The 23,693-nt window shown below is 38.6% G+C and overlaps 1 protein-coding gene across 14 annotated transcripts in view; it reads left to right on the forward strand.

The window, feature by feature from the left end:
* Window positions 1–23,693, forward strand: part of PITPNC1 (phosphatidylinositol transfer protein cytoplasmic 1) — a 358,377-nt gene that overhangs the window by 129,597 nt on the left and 205,087 nt on the right. For 12 of the 14 annotated variants that reach the window (XM_027872641.1, XM_027872649.1, XM_027872648.1 and 9 more), the window contains exon 2: window positions 18,954–19,102. In XM_027872641.1, coding sequence (XP_027728442.1) covers window positions 18,975–19,102 — 128 coding nt within the window. In that variant the 5' untranslated portion in view covers window positions 18,954–18,974. Of the gene's footprint in view, window positions 1–14,349; window positions 14,380–18,953; window positions 19,103–23,693 lie in introns of those variants that run through there. The other 2 variants (XM_027872637.1, XM_027872646.1) reach the window with 2 other exon arrangements.

Raw genomic sequence — 23,693 nt, forward strand, 5'->3', positions numbered from 1 at the left:
CCATGCAAATGGTAAGGTCATTGTTAGTCTCAGGGAATATAGCAGATGCTTAATTCTTACAGATTTCAAAAAAAACTCTAGGTTTTACAAAGACAGAGAAATGGATTAAATGAATGTTGTCATGGTGCTGTTATTGGATATGGCTGCTAGACACACCAGGAGGAAAATCCTGGTTGAATAACACCTTGTCTGTCTCATCACCTCCATGGGAGATCAAGCCATTTCCCCCTTCCCTAGGAGATGAGATTCTCTAGTGTTGCCTAAGCCACAGTGCTGTATTGAACCAGCTCTAGGACTGACTGAATACTCTAGGACAGGTGTGGAGAACTTTTGGCTTGGAGGCCACAAGTGGCCTTCTAGGTTTTTGGGTCTGGCCTTTTGAGTGAATCCAAGTTTCACAGAACAAATCCTTTTATTAAGGGGATTTGTTCTGTGAGGTTCTGTCAGTCAGTTGAGGGCCTAAAAGACCACATGTGGCCTTAAGGTTGCAGGTTCCCCACCCTGGCCCTGGGACAATCCTAGAACCTAGAACCAAACTATTGAAAATCCATTAGGTATAATGAATGTCCTGGTACCCCATTCAGTTTAGATAGATCAACTCGAGGCTGAACCAGAATTAGGCATGAGGAGAAGGTGGGTGAGCTCTGTGCATTTACTTGAGGGCAATATTTGACTTGTTCTGATAATACACATAGAAACTACCTTCTTTCTCTTAGCTTCCTAAGAAGAGGTTGTTAAATTCTGGTCCCAGAGAATTTATTTCTTTCCTTGGATGAAACTGCTGTTTCAGCTCTTGGGATTAGAATATATGTTCTGCTCTCCTGGCCCTGCCCATGGGTTAGGACCATCCCGGTCCTTCAGCTTGGGATCCTCGTGGGTCAGCTGGGGGGCAGATGGAAAGATGTGGAGAGCTAGGGCAAAGTGCAAGATGCAAGCTGAGGGCAGATCAAGGCCAGGGGATACTTATCTAAAGATAATAAGAGCATGAAGGTCAGGACAAGAGGAGCATCCCCAGTCTAGACATATTGGTTCAGGGGCATTTTTAATTCAATGATCCAAGGATGTGATATTCAAAACGGAGTTGAGCTCATCCCCAAGGTTTCTCATTTTTGGACTCATTAGGCTGAATGATCATGTAGCACTTCTTTCAGGTGCTGTTGTTTAGGACTAGCACCAACCCGTTGATCTTCTTTCAAACTTTAGCTCTTGAGAGCTCCTTATCACTGTTCATGCTTCCTGTACTGGAAAGAGCTAAATTCTTACGGCAGTAGACACTAGTCTGGTAATTTAATAAGAACAATATAATAGTAGCTGACATTTATATAGCACTTTGCAATTTCCAGATCATTTTATATGCTATTATCTCATTTGAGCCTTATGAGTTTTCTTTGCATTAGACAATCTTGGGTATTGCTATTCTAAATTTATAGATGAGAAAACTGAGTCTCAGTGAGGTGTTCCTAATGAACTGAGGACCTCATTGGGTATCCTCTCTTTCCAATATCTTTTCCCCGGCAGACTTTTTAAAAAGTTTTTTTTTTTTTAAAGAAGTGGCATGATGGGTGAGAGAGCTGGACTTGCAGGTTTCAGGTAGACCTGAGTTGAAATACTGCCTTACACTCTTAGCTTTGTGACATTGGGCAACTTTTCTTAGCCTCAGTTTCTTTCTCTGTAATATGAGGATAATGTGAGAATGAAATGAAATAACATGCAAACCTCTAAGTTCTATATTATACTAGCTATTATTATTCTCCTCCTCCTCGTTATTGTAATTGTCATTATTATTTGCATATGGAGGCATTTAGCTTTACTGTATTTTAGGGTCCATAAAAGGTCTTATAATAATAATAATGGTTAATGCTAATTTGAGTTTATACCTTAGGGCTTCTTCACCAAGGAACTCAAATTATATCTCCTGTTCAATTCCACAAATATTTATTAAGTATCTAGCATATGTATCAGCCAATCAGTCAGCAAGCGTTTATTAAGTGCTTACGGTATGTCGGACACTGTGCCAAGAGTTATGGATACAAAGAAAGGCAAATACAGGGTCTCTGCCCTCAAAGAGGATACATTTTGATGGAAGAGACAGCGTGCAAATATGTACATGGAAGATATATAGAGGTAGAGGGATGATTAATAACAGTAGCTAGTATTTATGTAGCACTTTAGGGTTTGCAAAGTGCTTTATAAATATCTCATTTTATTCTCACAACAGCACTGGAGGTAGGTGCATTTATTGTTCCCATTTTACAGATGAGGTAACTGAAGCATAGAAAGGTTAAGTGATTTGCCCAGCGGCTCAGAGCTATTAAATGAGCTTGGATTTGAATCCAGGTCTTCCTGACTCCAGGTCCAATGCTCTGTCCATTATACCATCAACTGGTACTGTGTTAAGTACTAGGGATACACAAAAACAAAACAGTCTCTGCTTTCTGAGAGCTTTTGTACTACTTAGGGGAAACAATAGGGAAGTCAAGGGAAACTCATGGAGGGAGAAAGTCACTAACAACTGGGTAGGGTGAGGAAGTAGGGATCAGGAAAAGCTTCACAGACTTGAATTGAGCCTTGAAATAAAGCCAGGGCTTTTGAGTGGTGGGGATGAGGAGGCAGAGCCTTCCTGACATGGGAAGTTTATGCTAATGTGAATCCTGGAGGTAGAAGATGGAGTCTTGAGTGGGTAGAAGAGGTAATAGTGCAATTTGGCTAGGACATGAATTTCATGAAGAGGGTTAGTGTGAAGGCAAGCTAGATAGTAGATAAGAGCCAGATTGTGAATGTCTTTAAATGGCAAGCTAAAGAATTTTGTTTTTTATCCTGTAGTCAATAAGGGATCACTGAAGGCTTTGAATAGGAATGATATGGATGTCTAAGCCTATGCCTAAAGAAAATTACTTTGACATCCATGTAGTGTAGATTGGAGATAGGAGGCCAAAGGAGACTGTTGTAGTGTCCAGGAGAGAGTAATGGCTTGAATTACAGATAAGATAATTACAGATAAGGTAAGATAAGGTATGAAAGACATTGGGTGAGTGGAAAGATGTCAGTACTCTGGACAGACACAGGGAAGTTTGGGAGGGAGTAAGTTTTTGAGAAAAGATGAATTCCATTGGGATTGATTGAGTTTGAGATGCCTATAGACCATGCAGTCTGAAATGTCCAGTAGGGAGTTGGTGGTATGGGAGGGAGATGTAGATGCCTAATTCAGAGAAAACAGTGAATTAGGAAATTCTTCCCAGGAGTTTAGCATTACAAGGAAGTAGAGACAGAAGATTGTAGCTTGAGGAGCAGGATCAAATGAATGATTTTTGAAAGATTGTTTTTTGTTTTTGCAGTGTTTTGCACATAGTAGCCAAATGTATTTTTAGGCTTTGTGGAAAAGAGAGTCAGTTGGTAAAGAGATAAGGTGAGAGAGAGGGAATGATTGATGGGATAAGCTACTGAAGGAGATTGGAAGGTATGTGACTGGGGAACAGTGAGAGAGCTTAATACTGGTGAAGAAAATGGTCACCGCTTCCTCATTAGAAGAAGAAAGGATTGATGAAAAATGTAGAAGGGTTTTGAGGTATGGACTTAGGGAGAAGAGAAGGTTCAGGGTTAGTATATATTTCTTTTAAAAAAATCTTACCGATATCTTTTTTTTACATCACCTTCATTTCTGATTATACCTCTAATCTTGCCCTGCCCAAAGAGCCATTCCATTTGCAACCTATAAAAAAGAAAGAAAGGAAAAAAACAGTTCAGCAAAACTAAACCAACACATTAAGTGAGTCTGGCAGCGTATGCAATATTCCATAGTCATACTCCCCACTTCTTCAAAGAAGGAAGCAGTATGTATGTTCAATCACTCCTTCAGGAAAGGAGTGAGGCTTGGTCATTACAGTTATACAACATTTTGTTTCAGGGTTTTTTGTCTTTGGGGTTTTTTTGGTTCTTTCTGTTTACGTTGTTGTGGTCATTGCAGGTATTATTTTCTTCATTCTCTTTCATTCTATATCACTTTGTATGTCTTTCTGTGCTTCTCTGAATTCTTCCTGTTTATTGTTTCTTATAGCACAATCATATTTCATTACCTTCATGTACTAAGATTCTTTTAGCTAGTTCTCAAACAGTGATCATTTATTTTGTATCGAGTTCTTTACCACTTCAAAAAGTGCTACTATGAGTATTTTGATATATATGGGACTTTTTTTTAACCTCATTGACCTATACTTGGCAGTATGATCTTTATTAGGTATTGACATTTTAATCACTTTTGTTTTTTTCTATCATAATTCCAAATCTATCTACTTCACCACCTAGCTGCACTTTGATCCTGGGCAAGTGATTTAATCTCTATCAACCTCAGTTTCCTCATCTGTAAAATGGGGATAAAAATAGAATCTACTCCACAGGGTTGTTGTGAAGACAAAAGAATATCTCTAAAGTACGTAACACAGTGCTTGGCATGTAGTGCTAAGATCACAGTGCTTAGATCCTATATCCTAGAGTCAGGATACCTGGCTTTGAATCATATCTTGTTCCCTCTCTGCCCTCTCCCCCTACCCAGAAGAAACTGAGGGCCAAAGATATGAAGTGATTTGCCCAAGGTCCACACAGGTGTTAAAAGTGACGTAGTCAAAGCAACATACAAAGCTTCTAAGTGTCTGAGGCCATTTTATTTATTTGTTTTTTTTTAGGCAATTGGGGTTAAGTGACTTGCCCAGGGTCACACAACTAATAAGTGTCAAGTGTTTGGTTTGAGGCCAGATTTGAGCTCAGGTCCTCCTGACTTCAGGACTGGTGCTCTATCCACTGCACCATCTAGCTGCCCCTAAGGCCATATTTGAACTCAGGCTCTTGGACTGCAAATCCCACTCTATTGAACATTAAAGGCACCGTGAATGAAAATCACTCACAAATAGATCCAAGTGTGTTTGAAACCTGAAACATCCTGCCCGTAAATTACCTCTCCATCCTGTTCATCCATAGGGCAGAGATGGTACCTGGTATGTATCCTGCTCTCAGTATTCACTTACCACATTCAGAAGTACCAGATTGGGGTAGTTTGTAATGACATTAGTAACAACTCATTTGGTGTGCTGAGGTTAAAGGATGAAACAGTTATTAAGCAAATTGATGGTGTCTGATCATAGTGTTTGCAGAAATACAAAGCAGGCGTCAAAGCCATGATTAAACGGCTTGTCTTAAGTGAGTGCATTATGTAACCCTGCTATCACCCAGATTTCTCAGTTCTAGGGGAAGAACAGTGCAGTGAGAGCCTAGGAAGATCTATCTCTCGACATCATGTATTTGACTACATGGATGATTATTTTGGGTGACTGCTCTGATAATAGCTCGTACTAAGCCTCAGCCTACAGCATGGAGCTGTCTGTAATCATGATTGCCAGTAATTATGATTACCTAAACTCTGGGAATTATAATAATAGATTTGACAATGTTGGAACTTAATTGCTCTACTGCACCAACTGAGAGCAGTTCCTGGGACTGACATCAAAACTCAGATTAGATAACAAAGGTTATCTTTTAAAAAATCAAAGCTTAAAGCTACTGACTTTACCTATACTCTTTTTTGTTGTTGTTGTTGTTATATCCAAAGCTTAAACTCTTAAGAGCAATTCATCTAATAAGGAAAATAGCTTTTTTTAGTTTTTGCTTTAATTTATCCTGGTTTGATTAAATTCTACACCTCTTTGTTGGTCCCCTGTGTCACACATATGCTTCTCTGCTGCAGGAGTTTCAAAAGTACATTAGTCCTGGCACTCAGGGTTACAGTGAAGGAGGGATAAAATGCCAGGTCCAAAGGACTCAGGATAAAAAAATGCTATTTACTTCCAGAGAGAGAGCTGATGAACTGACTGAAGTATAATGTGGAAATGTTTGTGTAATTTTACAAGTATAATGGGTGTCCTGTTGCTTGTCTTCAGAATGAGGGAGGGGTTGGGGGAAGAAAAAGAATTTAGAATCCAAAATTTAAAATGAAAAAGAATGTTAAAAACAAATAATTAAATAAAATAACTGTGCCAGTAGAATCACTAAATTGGGGTTGGAAAGGAGCTCAGAAGGCATGTAATCTCTCCCGTAAAATGGAACTGCTGCATCTTTGACAAGCATTTGTCCAGAATCTTGGGGTGGTCCAGATCCTTCTTAAGACCTCCCATCCTCGAACTTAAGGAACTTCTCAAGCAGCTAATTCCATTTTATTTATTTAACTAGTGTTTCCTAATATAAAGCTAAAACCTATTTCTACATATTCCACCCATTCCTCTGTGTCCTGCCCTCTGGGGCCAAGCAGAACAAGTCCAAAGTTTTCATCTGGTTGAAAGCCCTGCAGTCACATTCACACTATATAATATGGTTATACTCATGTCAGTCAATAAACATTTATTAAGTGCTTACTGTATGCTAGACACTATGCTATTCTGGGGATACAAAGAAAGGCAAAGGACAGTCCTTACCCTCAGGGAGCTTAAAGTCTAATGGTAGAGAAAAGGTAAACAACCATCTGCGAGCAAGATATATACAGGATAAAGTTGGAGATAATATAGGGAAGACATTTGATTTAAGAGGGACGGGAAAGGACTTCCTTTAGAAGGTAGGATTTTTGTTGGAACTTCAGGGAAGTCCTGGGCAAAGACAAAGAGGGAAAGCATTCCAAGCACTGTAGAAAGCCAATGAAAATGCTTATGGTCTGGAGATTGAATGTCTTGTTCAAGGAGGTCGGTGTCACCAGATCACAGAAGATGTATTAGGTGGGAAAGTGTAAGGTGTAAAAAGATTGAAAGGTGGGGCAGCACCACCCCTGGGTGGTGGTGATGACAAGTTGTAACACCAAATAGAGAATTTTGAATTTGATCCTAGAGAGAATTGGGAGCTAGTGGAGTTTATTGAATAAGGGAGTGACATGTATAGAACTGTACTTTATTTTTAAAACTTGTGTTGACATTTTTAATTTTTATATCACCTTCATTTCTAAGTGTATCTCTCCCCTCAACCTTTTTCAGAGAACCGTCCCTTATAACAGAGTAAAAAAGAAAGGAGAAAAAATGTTGTTCCTGAAAATCAACCAAGTCTGATAGCATATGAACTATTTTATATACATAAAGTATTCTATATACAGAGTTCCCACCTCTGCAAAGAAGTGGGGTGGTGTATCTTTTCTCTGTGGCGTAATGGATAGAGAACTGGGCCAGGGGTCAGGAAGACCCGAGTTCAAATATAGCCTCAGATACTTAGCTTTGTGATTAATCAATCCATAAACATATGTTAAGTGCCTACTATGTGCCAGGCACTATACTAAGCACTGGAGATACCAAAAAAGAGGCATAAGATAATCTCTTACCTCAAGGAGCTAACAATTTAATAGGGGAGACAATAAGCAAAGAAATATATAAATATAATATATACACATATTATATATAATATATTATATAAAATAATTTAAAACAAACTATATAGAGAATAAATAGGAAATAATAGAGAGAAGCACTAAAATTAAGAGGGATTGGGGTAGGCTTCCTGTAGAAGGTAGGAATTTAGTTGGGACTTAAAGGAAGCCAGAGAGGTCAGTGGTTGGGGAAGAGGAAGGTGGGCATGACCCTGGGCAAGTCACTTAACTGCTGTTTGCCTCAGTTTCCTCAAATACAAACTGGAGATAATAACAGGACCTGCCTTATAAGGTGGTTGTGAGGATGAAATGAGATTGTAAACGTGCTTAGTACAATGCTTGGCACGTGTAGATGGTATATAAACGCTCATTACTTTACCCTCCTTTCTCTTTCTTTTTAGGAACAAACTTGATCATCAGCATTCAGTTTTGTATTTTTCTTTCGATTTACATGATTATAATTATTATATTTATTCTTTCCCATAATAAAACTCCTAAAGCTGCCTCATTTTATGCAGTAGTTATTTAATCTACCCGCTTTAAGAATAGCTATAGTGCAAGGCAGGATGTGATAAGTTCTGTACAAGAAGTACAAGATGCTATGAGAATGTAGAGGAGAGAAAGACGCCATCTTGTTGGTGAATCAGTGGGTGTGTGACCTGGGCCTTGAAGCACTGGTACAAAATCAGTGAGGACAGATAAGAGTGAGCGACCTTTCTAGTGAAGAGAACACTGAGATAGGAAGACTTGAAAATATAATTTGTGGAGTATGTATTCGGGAGTATGATAAGATAAAATGAAGATATGATATAACCTTTGTGCTGTTTGTTTTTGGAATATGAAGGTGACAGTACAAGAAAGAGGTACCCAATCTTTACTCTGGTTCTCACCCGTGGAATGTGGGCATTAGTGGCCAAATATAAAGACAGCTTCTCCCACTGAGCTGTTCTTCCTCTGTCCTTACCACCTTCAACTTCATCCCTGTATTTGGTTAGGAGGAAAAAACAATGAACATGATCCTGTATAACCCAGGCGCCTCTCAGATAGGCAATCACCACTTTAGTCTAAGGGCAGGGAAAACCCGGGTTGTACTTTTACCCAGCTTTGGGGCATTTATACAAAATATGAAAAAAAAATCTATTATTGAAAGATTGTCTTTCATTTGCTCAGAGCCCCCAGCTAGGTTAGAATCCTAACATTTTAAACAGATGGTTTAGACCACTGTCTCTCTGTATATACCAATGCCGGTCACTGTCCCTTTCTAATCACTGCTATGTTCTCAAATAACAAAATACAGAAATTTTAAAAAGTTATGACTGATTATAATTTTATATCTAGAGTAAGCCAGCTTTAAAATACTAATTAAAACGGTAGATAACTAACTTAAAAGAGCCACAAAACTCCAAATTAGACATGTGTCCTGTCAGAAAGTTTGGTGGGGGATGAGGTAAAGGGGTAAAAATCCCATCTTCTATAGGAATTCTCAGTCAAGGGAAAAGTTCCCAACTAATCAGACATGCCTATATTATGGTCGCAATTGTCATATCTGTTTCTGTGGACAAAGGTACCATAAATGCTGCCATGATGGAGCCTATTTGCTCTCAGTACCAGTCATGACTAGCCTAGCCATTCCTCTTCATTCTCTTTGTCTCCCTAATGCTGGTGTCCTTTGCTTTTCTCTCTCTTGAAATGCATGCAGAGCATTCTTTTTCTGGTTTTATATTTCTGAATGTATCTCATTCAAGGTTCCCCTAGTATCTCAAAAGATGGAGAGAAGAATGCTGACTTTTTGAGACTACATTTCCCACAAACTCTTAGAACCTTCTTTCTTTGTCTCCAGAGAAATCAATCTCCCCTAAACCTGGCTACAAGAAGTTGAGGTTGTCTTGGGAAGGCCTTGAATTTCAGGCTGAAGGGTTTCAGTTTCACTATGGGGAGCCCTGAAATGTTTTGAGCAGTTTTGTGATGATTAAAGCTGCACTATATGAAGATTAGTCTGGTAGCAGTCTGTCTGATAGAGTGGAGTAGGGAAAGCCTGGAATTGGGAAAAAACCAATTACGAAGCTATTTTAGTAATGCTGGTCAGAGCTAATGAAGGTCTTAATTTAAGGTGGTGACAGTAGATAGGACCAGGCAGGGAAGGGTGGAGGAAAAACTACATGAGTAGAATTGATAAGACCTAACAACTGAGTAAAGGGGTGAAAAAAGGGAATAAGTATTTATTAAGCACCTACTATATTCCAGTCAATGTACTAAATGCTTTACAAATATTATCTTTTAATCTTCACAACAACCCTGCGAACTAATTGGTATGAGGTGCTGTTATTGTCTCTATTTTGCAGAGGAAACTAAGGCAGATGGGTTGTCCGGGGTCATACATCTAGTAAGTGTCACACTGGATTTGAACTTGTGTCTTCTTTACTTCCGGCCCAGTGGTCTATCCATCGTACCTCTTAGCTTTCTCTGGGGTGCAGGAATGGGAAAAATCAAAGTTTGACTACGAAAGTTTTGACGAGAGGGAAGTCGAGAAGAACTAGTTAGGGCAGTTTGGGGTAAGTTGAATTGGGGATGTCACTAGATATCCAAATGAAAATGTCCAGCAGCAGCTTAGGACCCTTTAGAATCTTTGGAATAGCATCATTAATTTTGTTGTCCCATCACCATATTGATGATGCTCAGTCATATGTGGGCCGTTCATACAATAAATTTAGGTAGCATTATGGTTAAAGAGCTGGACCTGGAGTGGGAAAGTTGTGAGTTCAAATCCTTCCATACTCATTAGCTCTGTGACCCTAGGCAAATTATTTAACCTCTCTCAGCCTCAGTTTCCTCATCTGTAAAATGGAGATGATAATAATAGCATCTACCTTTCAAGGTCTTTGTGAGGAACAAATGAGATATTACAGGTAAAGCATTTTGCAAACCTTAAAGTGTTAACTATTATTATTACATATCAAGTTTGAGGCACTGTGCCTAGTTACTGGAGATAGGGTCTAGTGGACAGAATGAGGGATAAGGCATAGACCGTTAGAGATTTTGCCTTCAAAGAGTTGACCTACTTTGTCTGAGAGTAGAGAGTAATTGGGGTTGTGGATTTCTGTCATTGCTTTAAGTTGGATTTGTATATTGAAGTGATGGATGGAGGGAGGGTAGATTATAAGAAACAGAATAAAAAGTTATGAAGAAATATCCCCTTTAAAGAGATTGTACTGTAAGCTTACTGCTCCTGGGTTAGAAAATAGCCACTGAACAGTAGTCATCCCCACTTGACCTGCAGACTTTAGAAACAATCATTCATGTCTAAGAATGTAACTTCTTAATTATTGCTCTGTCTTTCCTCTGGCAGCTGAGTGGTCAACTCATGAGGATGGATCCTCCTAGAGGGAGGTAAAGGAAAGGATGACAGCCATAAAGGCCCTGCTTCTCCTCTTATTTGCTAAGGATGAGCTTCCCTTTGCTTTCAGCATCACTGACTCCATCCCCCTGTCTAGGGGATGTGAGCTAGTCAGTATGTCAATTTCAGATTGACATTATTAAATTAAGACTGGTGGGTCTTTTGTTCCTTGGCCAGCTTCCTGCAAGTTGCCAGAATTATCAATAATGTCAGAACTGTCATAGAAAAAAACCTATGGTATTTGGAATGGTCGTCAGGTAAAAGGCTGGATTTAATTTACCAGCCTGGTCAGGGACAAGACACAGAGAAGTGTGCATTGGTGGGGCTGGTGGGTTTCTGAACATAACCCATTTCCCACAGTACTTACAACATATAGGAAACAAACAGTCGTGAAGGTCATGACCAGTCCATCATTGACTTTGGGGGTGATTTGTGATTCGTTGAGTTTCAGGGAAGGGGAGAACAGAGACTTTGTAATCTCCTAGTCTGTCCTTGGCCTTGGGAGTCTGAGATAAGGAGGAGAACTTAGCTTGTCTTTTATTTGGCCTCATATAAAAACGGGGGTAAAGACAGGCAAAACAAAGGAATTGGATGTGACTGTTCATTTAACAGTGACGTGGAGGCTTATTTTAAAATGGCATCATTCCTGTCATAAAAGGGAAAATAAAGCCAGAAGGCCACTACCACCCCACCCCTTTTCACTGCGACTGCAGAGGTCACAGAGTTAGCTACTGCTGTGAATTGTATTTGCTTCTTCTGAATGCTACTGCCCATGCATGTATTCTTGTATTATCTCTTCTGAAAAGGAAGTACCACAGGTGAATGATGCCAGGTACTCAAGCCTTCCTGCATTTTTATGGCTTATTTTTTCTTTTAATAAACTTGACAAACACAAATAAACATGAATATTTCTATATTTTGTCATCACAGCAACACTGGCAGGGTAGACACAGTGACTTGCCCAGGGTCACATATCTAGAAGCAGCCAGTTGGCTCAGTGAATAGAGTGCTAGGCCTGGAGTCAGGAAAACCCAAGTTCAAATCTGAGCTCAGACTCTTACTGGCTGTATGACCCTGGGCAAGTCACTTAACCTCTATCTGACTTAATCTGATGGAGTAGGAAATGGCAAATCACTTCAGTATCTTTGCAAAACAAACCCAATATAGGGTCAAGAACAATTGGGCAGGACTGAACAACTGAATAGGAACAAAACATCTAGGAAGTGTCTGAGGTCAAATTTGAACTTAAGACTTCTTAATGCCAGGTATAGCACTCTATCTACTATGCCACCTAGCTGCTATGTTACTGCCAAAGTAGTTCTGGTTGTATTTATCTTCATCTGAACTTGTGCCTATTTTCTTCTATGCACTTTTAAGTGTTTCATTAATGTACTTTTTTTCACTTCCTTCCTTCCATCAGTATCGTTAGTCCTTGTCTTGTGGCTTTTCTTTCAGTCTTATTGATCAGGCATTTAAAAAAGGCTTTTGTTGGTGCCTTTTGTTTTTACACTGAAATTATTTCTGAAACTACCCCTCTCTCCATCCCTCAACCCACCTCCCAAATTGAACTCTCCCTTATAGAAAAAAAAATTTTGTCAAAGATTACGTTATCTTGGACAAGAAACTGATGACCATAAGGGCATTGAATACATTTTTTCTCACTGGTGCCCACTGAAGATGAGAGAGAAATTGATTTGGAAAGTGAACAGTTGGCTGAGAAGGCATTGTCTGAGAATGGGATTTAGGATATGGATTTGGAATTCTGTACCATGGCTTAAAATATAGGCATGACAAATGCATGGACGAAGGTGGAATATACATACCAAATGTTGTTAAGAATGTATTTGCTGACTATCGCGTAGGGTTTTAAATTGAAAAAAGCAGATGGTGTAGGAATACAATTACTTATGTGTGCCTACCAAGAGAGATACTATAGAGAGAGCAGGTAGAGTGAAGTAAGAAGAATAACAACTGAGATATTCAGAAGTTCACAGGAAGCAAACTGCAGGAAAGGAGCTAGAAGAAACACCCTTTGCTTAAATGTGTATATACAAACTCCCGAAAGATTATAGAATCACAGAATCTGACAGTGGCAAAGGATTTTAATAACTTTCTAGTCCAATCCATACATGAAAGGAATCCCTACTATAATATACCCAACAAATGGGCGTACACTATGAGAAGTCCTAATGTAGGGAAGCAAATTTTACTTCATTGATATAATTGAGACTTGGTAGGATAAAACCCGTAAAAAAGGATGTGGGCCTAATTATGCATGCTTGAAAAAAAATGAAAAACAGGATGGGGAAATGGGGTAGAGAGGGGAAGATAGTATTCCATATTAAGATTATTAATTCTAATTCATTCTATATTAAGATGTACTAATGAGAGAAAATCTAGGAATCAGAGGGGAGAATGCTGGTAGGAAACATTTGGGTGAAAAGACAATGGAAAGCAAAACAGAAAAGACTTTATCATTGACATAGACTGTAGACCATCTGGACAGAAAGAAGAAATGGATGGAGAACTGGGCAATCAGTCTGACACAGATGGATATAGAGTAGTGAGTGATAAGAGACTCTGGTTATCCAGATATATGCTGGAATTTCTCTGCTAAAAAGCAGAACAGCAAACAGCTCCTTTATTTTCCCCCCAAAAAATTTCATCTTTCAAATCATGGAGGAACTAAAAAGGAAAAATCCTATTCTGGATCTGATTCTTGTTAAACAGGAGGAACTCTCGTTACTGGGATAGAAATGATGGGAACCCTGAGGTGGGGGAGTTGATGCCTCCATCCTAGAGTTTGTGATTGTAGTTGTGGAGTTGTCTCAATCATGTCCAAGTCTTTCTGACCCCATTTGGGGTTTTCTTGGCAAAAATACTGGAGTAGTTTTCCATTTCCTTCTCCAAGAGGAGAGGAAAGCTGGTATAGTCTGACATGTATCTTAGATTTTGGGAAAGCAAATTTCAAAAGACTCAAAGAAAAGACATGAAGGATCATATGGACTGAAATTCTACTAGGGAAGTCATCCCAGGAGGAATGGGATATGCTTAAAAGTGAAATTCTGAAGACACAAAAGAGAAATCATTCTAGTGAGGATGAAAAATTGGAGTTATTTAAAAAATCAGTATGGGTGCACAGGGAACTAACCCAACCAACTTATATTTTAAAAGGATGTGCAGAAATATAGGAACAAGATTTGATCCCATCAAAGGTGCTAATGTTCAAGAATGAGCTGAGGCTGTCAAGGGAAACTTAAGCACAACAGAAAAAGACTATATTGAGGTAAAAAAATGGGGATGAAAGAAGCAGTTAAGACCTCTCTCTCTGCTTGGGGGTGTTCAAGTGATTTAACCTCTATGACTGATCCATATGACTCCTGAAAGCAGCAGGGGAAGTAGTTGCTTAATACTTCTGTTTGAACCCACAGGGAAGAACCAGGAGAGAAAGCTGCAAAAAAAGGCAAATTTGGGGTGGGGAGAGGACCCTCTTCATCACAATTACAACTATCTAAAAATGGAACTAGGCTGCCTTGAGAGTGGTTAGATTACCTGTCCTTGAAGATCTTTCAACAGAACCCGGATGACTACTTATCAGGTGTTTAAGATAGAGATTCTTCTTTTGTGTGTGTCTTGGACTCAGTGGCTCCTGAGACAGGACTCTTCCAACTCTTCAATTCAATTTTCGTGAAAAACAGCTGGTACGAACACTCCCTTAATGACTTGATAGGACATTATCCACAACATTTTGCCCTTGAGGAGAGAAGAGATGTGTGTTTCTTTAATCTGTTCTCTAGGATCTTTATTGGTTTTTAGTTAACTCAGAGTACAGCTGTCTTTCAGGAATCATTTCTTTCACATTGTTGTAGTTACTGTGCATACTGTTCTTGTCAGTTCATATAAAACTTCCTCTAACTCTAAATTCCTCATTTTTACCATTGCATGCTGCTCCATAATATTCCATGACATTTATGTATCCATTCCCTAATCCGTGAGCACCCACTTTACTTCCATTTCTTGGCTACTACAAAAAACAATACTCTTGTGAATACACGCTGTATCTTTCTGGGGTGATTTGGCTTGATTTGTTCATCTCATGGCAAAAATAGTTGGTCTTTTAGGTCAGGGCAACAGCCCTAGACACTTCATTGATTTTGTCTGTCTACCTATCTATTTTCATATATATATCTACTGGGACCTAGACTTTAGCGGCTCACTACTGGACTCGATTTGGGATTTTGTTTCAGCGCTAGTTATTTCAGTTGTTCACAAATCTCCAATTCACCAGGCAGCTGAGTAACTTCTACTTGTTTTTCAGCATGTGTTTGTTTATAGAGTGAATTGTTTAGGGTCTCATCCAGATAGCTTTCTAATCTGTGATGTTTTTCCTTCTGTAGGAAGCCTTGGTCTTTGAGGGAAAATGAAAAAGAATATTTAATATATGTAAATTAAGTGTGAAATAATAACATATGCATACACATGTAAATATATAACATAACATATATAATACATATGTAACAACCTATAACATAAATATAATCTGTGTGTATGTGTGTGTACATACATGCACACACACATACATGTAGATTTACACAGTTTCCTCACAAGAATCCTATTCTCATTTTACAGATGGGGAACCTAAGGATTAGTCATAGAGGTTAAATCACTTGAACAAATGGTCAAAAGTGAGTGTTAGAAGTGGGATTCAAACCCAAGTCTCTTGACTTTAAGTCCCGTGTTCTTTCTAGTATTTCTTCAACTATTTTAAAAATACATTTTTTTTCATTTTCCTCCTCTCTCCTTTTCCTTGTATCCTATCTTTGCCTCCAACCTCCTCCCTCTAATGCGCCCCCCCCAAATCGTATGCCAGCCCCCTAGGGTCTATTCCCAGTTACCATGACAACAGGGGACAATAACTGCTAACATCCTTAGCTTTCTGCCTTCTTGCTTGGCCTTGCTTTTTCTTTCATATCATCTGTTCTAGTCTGTGTTGATGGCAGTTCCTCAAGAATATATGTAAATGAGACTTTTTCAACATGAATGTTCCAGTTGCCCTTGTTACTACCTTATAGTTTTAGAACTATTTATGATCTTTTATTCACTTTTCCAGAACTATATTCGGTCTTTCATTCATTTTTGTTCACATCCATTCACTTAAAATTTATTTTTCTCTTACACCCAGTGACAAGGGATATGTGTCTCTCCTGGTTTGGTTCCTTTTGTGAATGGCTTAGAGCCACCTCGAGTCTGGTGTCCCCCTCCTTCAGTCTGAACATGTCTTGACTCCCCCAGAGTCTTTGGTCTAGAAGTGTCTTAGCAGGTTCTTCAGTTTACATTACTCACCCGTACACTCTCATGTTCTAGCCAAAATGGCCTACTTGCTATGCTCCATATGGGATGTTCCATTTCCTACTTTTGCCCTTTGCATAGGCTTTCCCCATGCCTAGAGTTCTCTCCCTCAAGATTTCTGCCTTTCAGAATCCCTGCCACCTGCTTTCCTGAATCCCTAGGGTAAAGCCATTACCTACCTTAAGGCCTGTACTGGTTCTGCTCTCTCCTTTCCAAAATAATTATTTCGTATATATTTTATGGGGCAGCTAGGTGGCACAGTGGATAAAGTGCCAGGCCTGGAATCAGGAAGAATGATCTTCCTAAGTTCAAATCTGGCCTCAGACATTTAATAGCTGTGTGACCCTGGGAAAGTTACTTAATGCTTTTTGCCTTGATTTCCTCATCTGTAAAGTGAGCTGGAGAAGGAAATGGCAAACCACTCCAGTTTCTTTGTCAAGAAAACCCCAAATGGGGTCATGAAGAGTTGGATGTGACTGAACAACAACAACAAATATGTTTTATGTTTGTATATCTATCTTAATTGTTGTTTCTCTTAGGAGAATGGAGTTGCATTAAAGAATAGACTGCCTTCCTTTTGTCTCTTCCATACCCTTCCTCTTTGGCCATCATTCAGCAGCTTTTAATCATTTGAGGTTTACCATACCCAAATTTATGACCCAGACAGATCCTGATGGCTGTTATCTATGGGAATGCAGAAGTTAACTAATGAGTGGGTACTTCTTTCTCAATCAGTGGCCATAGCACATGTCTCATTGAAAAAGGCCTAATTATGGACCAATAGAAAGGGCCAAGACATATATTAATATCCCTGGGAAGGACACCAATCTGAGCAGATCAGAAGGTCTTCCTTAATTATCCTTCTTAGAGTAGGAAGGGACATACTACATTGTGAAGAGCTTCAAATGTTTTAAATAAAATTTTATATTTGATCATGTAAGTAATAGAGAATCTCTGGAGTTTAAATAGTTGAGTGACATGACCAGATCTGTGCTTTAGGAAAGTCATTTTGGTGACTATGTGGAACATGAATTGGGGATAGTCTTTGGGCAGGGAGATCAATTAGTAGACTATGGCGATAGTCTGGTAAACAGGTAATGAAGGCCTGAACTAAGGTGTGGCTTATGAGTTGAGCGAAGTATATGTCTATGTGAGATATTGTGCTAATAGAAACTATAACATTTGGCAACTTATTGAATATGTCAGGTGAGAAGGAGGGAGGAGTCAAGTATTGAAAGAATTGTAAGAATTGTGTGAACTGAACAAACTCCATCTTGTAAAATGGACTCCATCTTGTAAAATGGACTCCATCTTGTAAAATGGACTCTGTTTTGAGACTGAAATTTCATTTTTCTATAAATTCCACCTGCTTGCTAATTATGGGAATTGAGTGACATCTTGTTTTACATCTGTGAAAGTCTACCTGCTCTCTTTCCCACCTTCCAACTCCCCAAACTTGCTTATCCCTGCCAACTCAGAAATTCCCTAATCTTTCCTCCAATTAGAAATCATATTAACTAATCTTGCATCTATCCTGGTTTATATTCTCTTAATTGCTTTTAATGCATAAAAATCTGCTTCCCCAAGTATTCAGGGTCCAGTACTTGCTGGTGAGCCTGGTCTAGATTTGTTATGCAACTGTGAGCCTTGTCAATAAATCAATATGCTTGGAAGTTCAAACCCTTGTTTTGTCAGTTATTTCAGATTTCACTCACAACAGGATGACACTATGGTTTCAGGTCTAGGTGTTTGGAAGGCAGGTTGTGTCCTTAACCTAAATAGGCAAGTTTGGAAACGGAGTGGGTTTTGGCAAAAAGATAGTGAATTCTGTTTTGGACATGTTGAGTTTAAGATGCCTATGGGACATCCATCTCAAAATGTCTGATAGGCAGATTGAAACATATTTCTTTGGACATTACCAATGTGGGAATTTTCTTTTGGTTGACTACATGTTTATAACAGTGGTTTTGTTTTTCTTGCTTTTTCAACAAAGATTAAAGGTAGGGGAGAAAGTAGGGGGGAGAAAAGACAGGTATTTGTTTGAAAATAAAGCAAAATTTATTTTAAAAAACCCCAGAATGTTCAGTAGATGATTGGTGATGTAAGACTGGAACTTGGGAGAGATTGTAGGGCTGGATCTAGGATTCATCTGCGCAGAGATGATAACTGAGAAAATATAAGATCATGGGCTTTGGGATTGAACAGTGCACTAGAAACCATATAGTATGACCTCTTTGTGTTATATACCAGAAAGAAAGAGCTCCCAAGAAATTAGGAACTTGTCTAAGGTGACATGTGCCTCCATCTGACAGTGTCATTGTCACCGTGACAAGGGAGATTACAAGCTTTATCATACCCACCACCGTCCCTCTCTAAAACAGAACTCATCTGCCTCCAGTCCTCAGCCTCATGGTCTGCATACAGAGATGAGTTGACGGATGTGTGACCAACTTTCTAGAAACACTTGAGTTCCTCCTTTCAGGGTAGTTGATGAGAATCAAATGAGAGAACAAAGGGAAAGCACTTTGCCAGCCTTAAAGTGTTATTAAAGTGCCAACTGTCATTATGCTAGCTGTGTGACCCTGGACAATTTATTTAATCTCTCTCCCTAAGCCTCAGTTCCCTCAGCTGCAAAGTGAGGATAATAATAGTACCTCCCTCCTCCCTCCCAGAGCTAGTATGAGAATAAAATGAGATAGTATTTGTAAAAAGTGCTTAGCATGGTGACAGACACATAGTAGGCACTTTATAAATGCATGCTTCCTGGCTAGATGCCGATGAAAGGCAGTGGAATTAACTTCTCTGTTTCTTTTTTCTTTGCAGTACAAGATAGGACAACTGTACATGATCAGCAAACATAGCCATGAGCAGAGTGACCGTGGCGAAGGGGTGGAGGTTGTCCAGAATGAGCCCTTTGAAGATCCTAACCATGGCAATGGGCAGTTCACAGAGAAGCGAGTGTATCTCAACAGGTGAGTCCCAGCGGCTATTTTCCCTCCTTCAGGGACTTCTTGATCAAATGTGAATATTTTTCTTTTCTTTCTTTTTTTCTTTTTTGCCTGTATTTCTTTTATTTTTTTTAAAATTCATTAATTTTTAGTTTTCAACACTCAACTTTTATAAGATTTTGAGTTCTAAATTTTTTCCCCTACCTCCCCACCCCTCTCCCCAAGACAGTATGGAATCTGATAGAGACTATAAAATGTGAATATTTTTTAGGGAGCACCTCACACATAACCTGTTCTGGTCAAATTCAACTAGAGATACTGATTCCTAGTGTAAACCATTTTCCAGGTTAAAATGATGACCATCTTTTGCTTGGTATACCAGTTAAAGTACTTGCTGAATTTGACTTCTCAGCATATTGCAAAAACTTTTATTTTACTTTGGAAGTTTTAGGGTTGCCTTTTCTTGTTTCATGTTTGGCTAAGAATGAAGTCATCTCTGCCTTGCTGTCATCTTCCTGTTTTTACAGTATTGGTTCCGGATACTGTTTGGGCACCAGCCATGCTCCTTGATTCTCCAATCTTATCTCCCCACCCCACCCCCCAATGAAAATGACATTAAGATTAAGTCCTGTCTTAAATGTCACAGAACTTCTTTTTGTTCCTTCAATCAAATGACAGCATTAATAAGAGAGAAAATAGTTGGGCCTCCAATTTTTTTCCTTGGGATTTTAATTTTAATTTTTTTTTCTAAACTTGACAGACATCATCAAATGTGAACATTTGCATATGCAAAGAACAGAAAAAAGGAATAGTGTATGAAACAACAAATCTCTATCATAAACCTTTTCAAAAAAACTATGTAATAAATTCAAGTTAATTCCAAAACTGTTCAGCTTGTCTGGACTTCCTTCCATTCTTTTTAAAAAAATCCTTCTTTTTTCTTGTTATTACCATCACCAGTCTCCCCTCTAAAAAAGACGAAAAGCCCTGCCTTCCAACACATAACCATAGTCAAGCAAAACAAATCTAAAAATATCTTCTGCACGTCTAGAGTATTACATCTCTCTGAAGAGGTAGCAAACATGTTTGAGCATTGTGAATCTTCAGGAGTTGTGACTGGTCATTGCATTGATCAGAATTCTTAAGTCTTTCCATTTTTTTTTCTTTTCAACATTGTGATTGTACAAACTGTTCTCCTGGTTCTGCTCACTTCATTTTGCATCAGTTCATACAAGTCTTCTTAGGTTTTTCTGAAACTATCACTTTGGTTATAACTTACAGTGCAATAAAATTCCATTATACTTACATACTATATTTTGCTCAGCCATTCCCCAGTTGATAGGCACCTCCTTTAAAATTCTTTGCTATAACAAAAAAAAAAATGTTCTTCTCAATAAAGTTATCTCCTTCCCTGCTCCTTTGTTTGGCTTATGTTATACTTTCTTACATCTAGGTCATGTATCCAGTTTGTACTTATTGTGGCATATGGTATGAGATGTGGATATGTTTCCTTTCTCCCAAATTGCTTTCCAATTTTACTAGCGTTTTTTGTCAGTTAGAAATTCTGACTCTTATAGTATTTGTCATTGGGTTTATTGAACACTAAGCTATTATATCTGCTCACTTCTGGGTCTTCTGTGCCTAATTTCTTCCATTAATTAATCTTTCTATTTTTTTTTAATCAGTATCAAATAGTTTTGGTCGTTACTGCTTCTGATAGAGTTTGAGAATGAGTACTCTGAGTCTGTCTTACTTCTGAACTTTTTCCTTCATTATTTCCTTTGATAGCAATCATTTGTTCTTTCAGATGAATTTTTTTTTTGTCTAGTTTTATGAGGTGACCCTTTGGTAGTTAGATTGATATCGCACTGAATCTATATATTAAGTTACATAGTGTTGTAATTTTTATTTTATCCCACGAAACGAACCTGGTCTCAAACTATACTACAAAGCAGTAATGATCAAAACTATTTAGTACTGGTTAAAAAATAGAAGTTTATTACTGTAAAGATTAGATACATAGAATGCAGAAATATGAACACAGCCAGATAAATCCAAAGACCCCAGACTGAGATTAAGAAATCACTATTTGACAAAAATGTATTAGGAAAATTGGAAAGCATTCTGGCAGAATTAGATACAGACCAACATCTTACACCATATACCAAGATAAATACCAAATGGATACATGACTTAGACATAAAGTGTGACATAAACAAATTAGAGGAACAAGGAAGAAGTGATCTTTCATATTTATGGATGGGAGAAGAGTTCACAAAGAACAGAGAAGATCACCAAAGATAAAATCAACAATATTGAGTATATAAGATTTGCAAAGTTTTGAACAAACAGAACCAATGCTGTTAAAATTATAATTTAAAAGAGGTAACTAGGAAAAAAATCTTTATAGCAAGTTTCTCTGATAAAGTTCTGATGCCTTAGATATATGGGGAATAGATTAAAACATAAAGAATGATAGACATTTCCTAATGAATAGGCAAAAGGTTGTTTTCAAAAGAAGAAATCTAAGGTATCAATAGCCATGTGAAAAATGGTTCCAAATCATTGATCAATGCAAAATAAAGCAACTCTGACATTTTGCCTCATGACTAATCACATGGACAAAGGTGAAAAAAAGAAAAGGAATAGAAAATGACAGTTTTTAGAGGGATTGAGGGAAAACAGGCACACTATTGCAGTGTTAGGGGAGCTGTGAATTGGTCCAGCCATTTTGGAAAACAATTCAGAACTATATCCAGAATATCAGTGAGATTTTTTTCAGTACCACCAGTGACCCTGGTTTATTGTCATCACATAATGAATGGTCTGTAGACCATTGACTTCTGGCGACAAAGTAATAATCTTAAAGCCCTGATTGCCCATGTTTCTTAGATGCCAAAATGACACATCCTCCCTCTTCTAGGCCAGACCTGCCTCAGGCTGGTCTGGTGTTTCAGGTTTGTTGTCAAAATGAAATGAGACACTTGTAGATCATCTAACAGTTAACAAAATGAGCTTTATTTTGCTGTAGCAGAGAAGGTACATTCAGCCATGGACATGATGGATTCATTAGGTGCATCTTTCCTCCTTTGTTGGCCATGATGGTCTATTGGTCAGAAGCCAGAAAGGAGGAGTCTCTCCAAGGAGACTCTTCATGGGATGGCTTTTTTCTTTTCATTTAGGCCACGAGGAAAGTATGTCACTAGCCCAAACCTTAGTTCACCCAGCCAATTAAGTCTTGAGTACAATTTCAATACTTTTAAAGGAAGAATTAGCGTAACTGCTTGGAGTTGTTTCTACAACTGTCCTCAAGGGAGAATTTATCTTTCCTATATTTGTGTCCCCAGCAATTAACACAGTGCCTGTCACATATTAACATCGTAGTAGCTTAATAAATACCTACGTATCTCTGTATCTATCTAATAATTGTGCATGTTCTCTTGCTTCTGCTTACTTTATTCTGCCCCAGTTTATGTGTAGTCCCTTGTTTCTCTGAATTTCTCATATTCCATCATTTTTTATACCGCATTAATATTCCATTACATTCATATCCCACACTTTGTTCAGCTATTCCTCCAACTGATGGCCACTCGGCTTTGTTTCAGGTTTTATGCTACCACAAAAAAGTTTTGCTGTGAATATTTGGGTATTGATTTTCCACAAAATTCCTTCCTTAACACTTCAACTGCTTTCCCAAACTAAGGCCATCCCATTTGGCCCACACTGTTATGAATAAAAGTTGGAAAATGCCCAAAGGCTGATTCATTGAGTATAGTGACCAAGAGAAGTGCCAAGTGAGTAAGTGCCAAGGGAATAGTCAGATGTTTCAAAGAGAAGTAGCCCTTAAAGCTCACTTGCCTTCATCAGCAGACCTTCTTCTCCCATCCCTTACTGCTCATTCCCCATTGGTTAATAAACTTCCACCCCTTCCTACTCTCCCAATCTCTGTGATACCGAATCCCCAACTGAATTGCAATGTTCTTTCACTGCAGAAAGGATTGGGTCCTGTTACCAAGGTTTCCATGAACTCTCTCAGGATCTGTCCTTTAACTGGAGAAACTGTACTCTGATTAAACTAAGCTCTTCTCATTTGCCTGGGGATGTAATACTAGGGAATTCCTGCATCACAATGAAATGCAAATGAGATTGAGCCAACTCAGTTATTAATAGCTGTGAATTCCCAGGATTTGGAGCCAGTTCAACAACCAACCAGCTGTTGCTTTGCAATGGTAGCTGGGCTGTGAGCTGGACCCTGGGGGATGTTTCCCTAAAATAATTAGTTCTTCACTCTCCTGCTTTGCCATCCTTAATTCTGAGGGGTGGAATGGAAGGAAGGACAGATATGGAGTAGGAGTTCTCTCTGGAGCAAAGAAGGCTAGAGAAGACACAGGAGGGCATCAGGCATTCATCAGTTTTTTGGTTAGATGATTCCACTCTCTTTTCCCTGGTATTCCATTAGGGAAGATGCTGTACTCATTAAGAATAGAGAAGGCTTAGGAAGAAAAGCCTCTGTTCAGTCCTAGCAGAAAAATGGTTTTTAAGATTCTGTCTTACCCTCACCTATGATGTCTGATGGACTGTGAGATTGTAAAATGAGCTTATCCCACATTGAAGA

The sequence above is a fragment of the Vombatus ursinus genome, unplaced genomic scaffold (assembly GCF_900497805.2).
Source record: "Vombatus ursinus unplaced genomic scaffold, bare-nosed wombat genome assembly UNPS02014801.1, whole genome shotgun sequence".
NCBI classification, from domain to species: Eukaryota; Metazoa; Chordata; class Mammalia; order Diprotodontia; family Vombatidae; genus Vombatus; species Vombatus ursinus.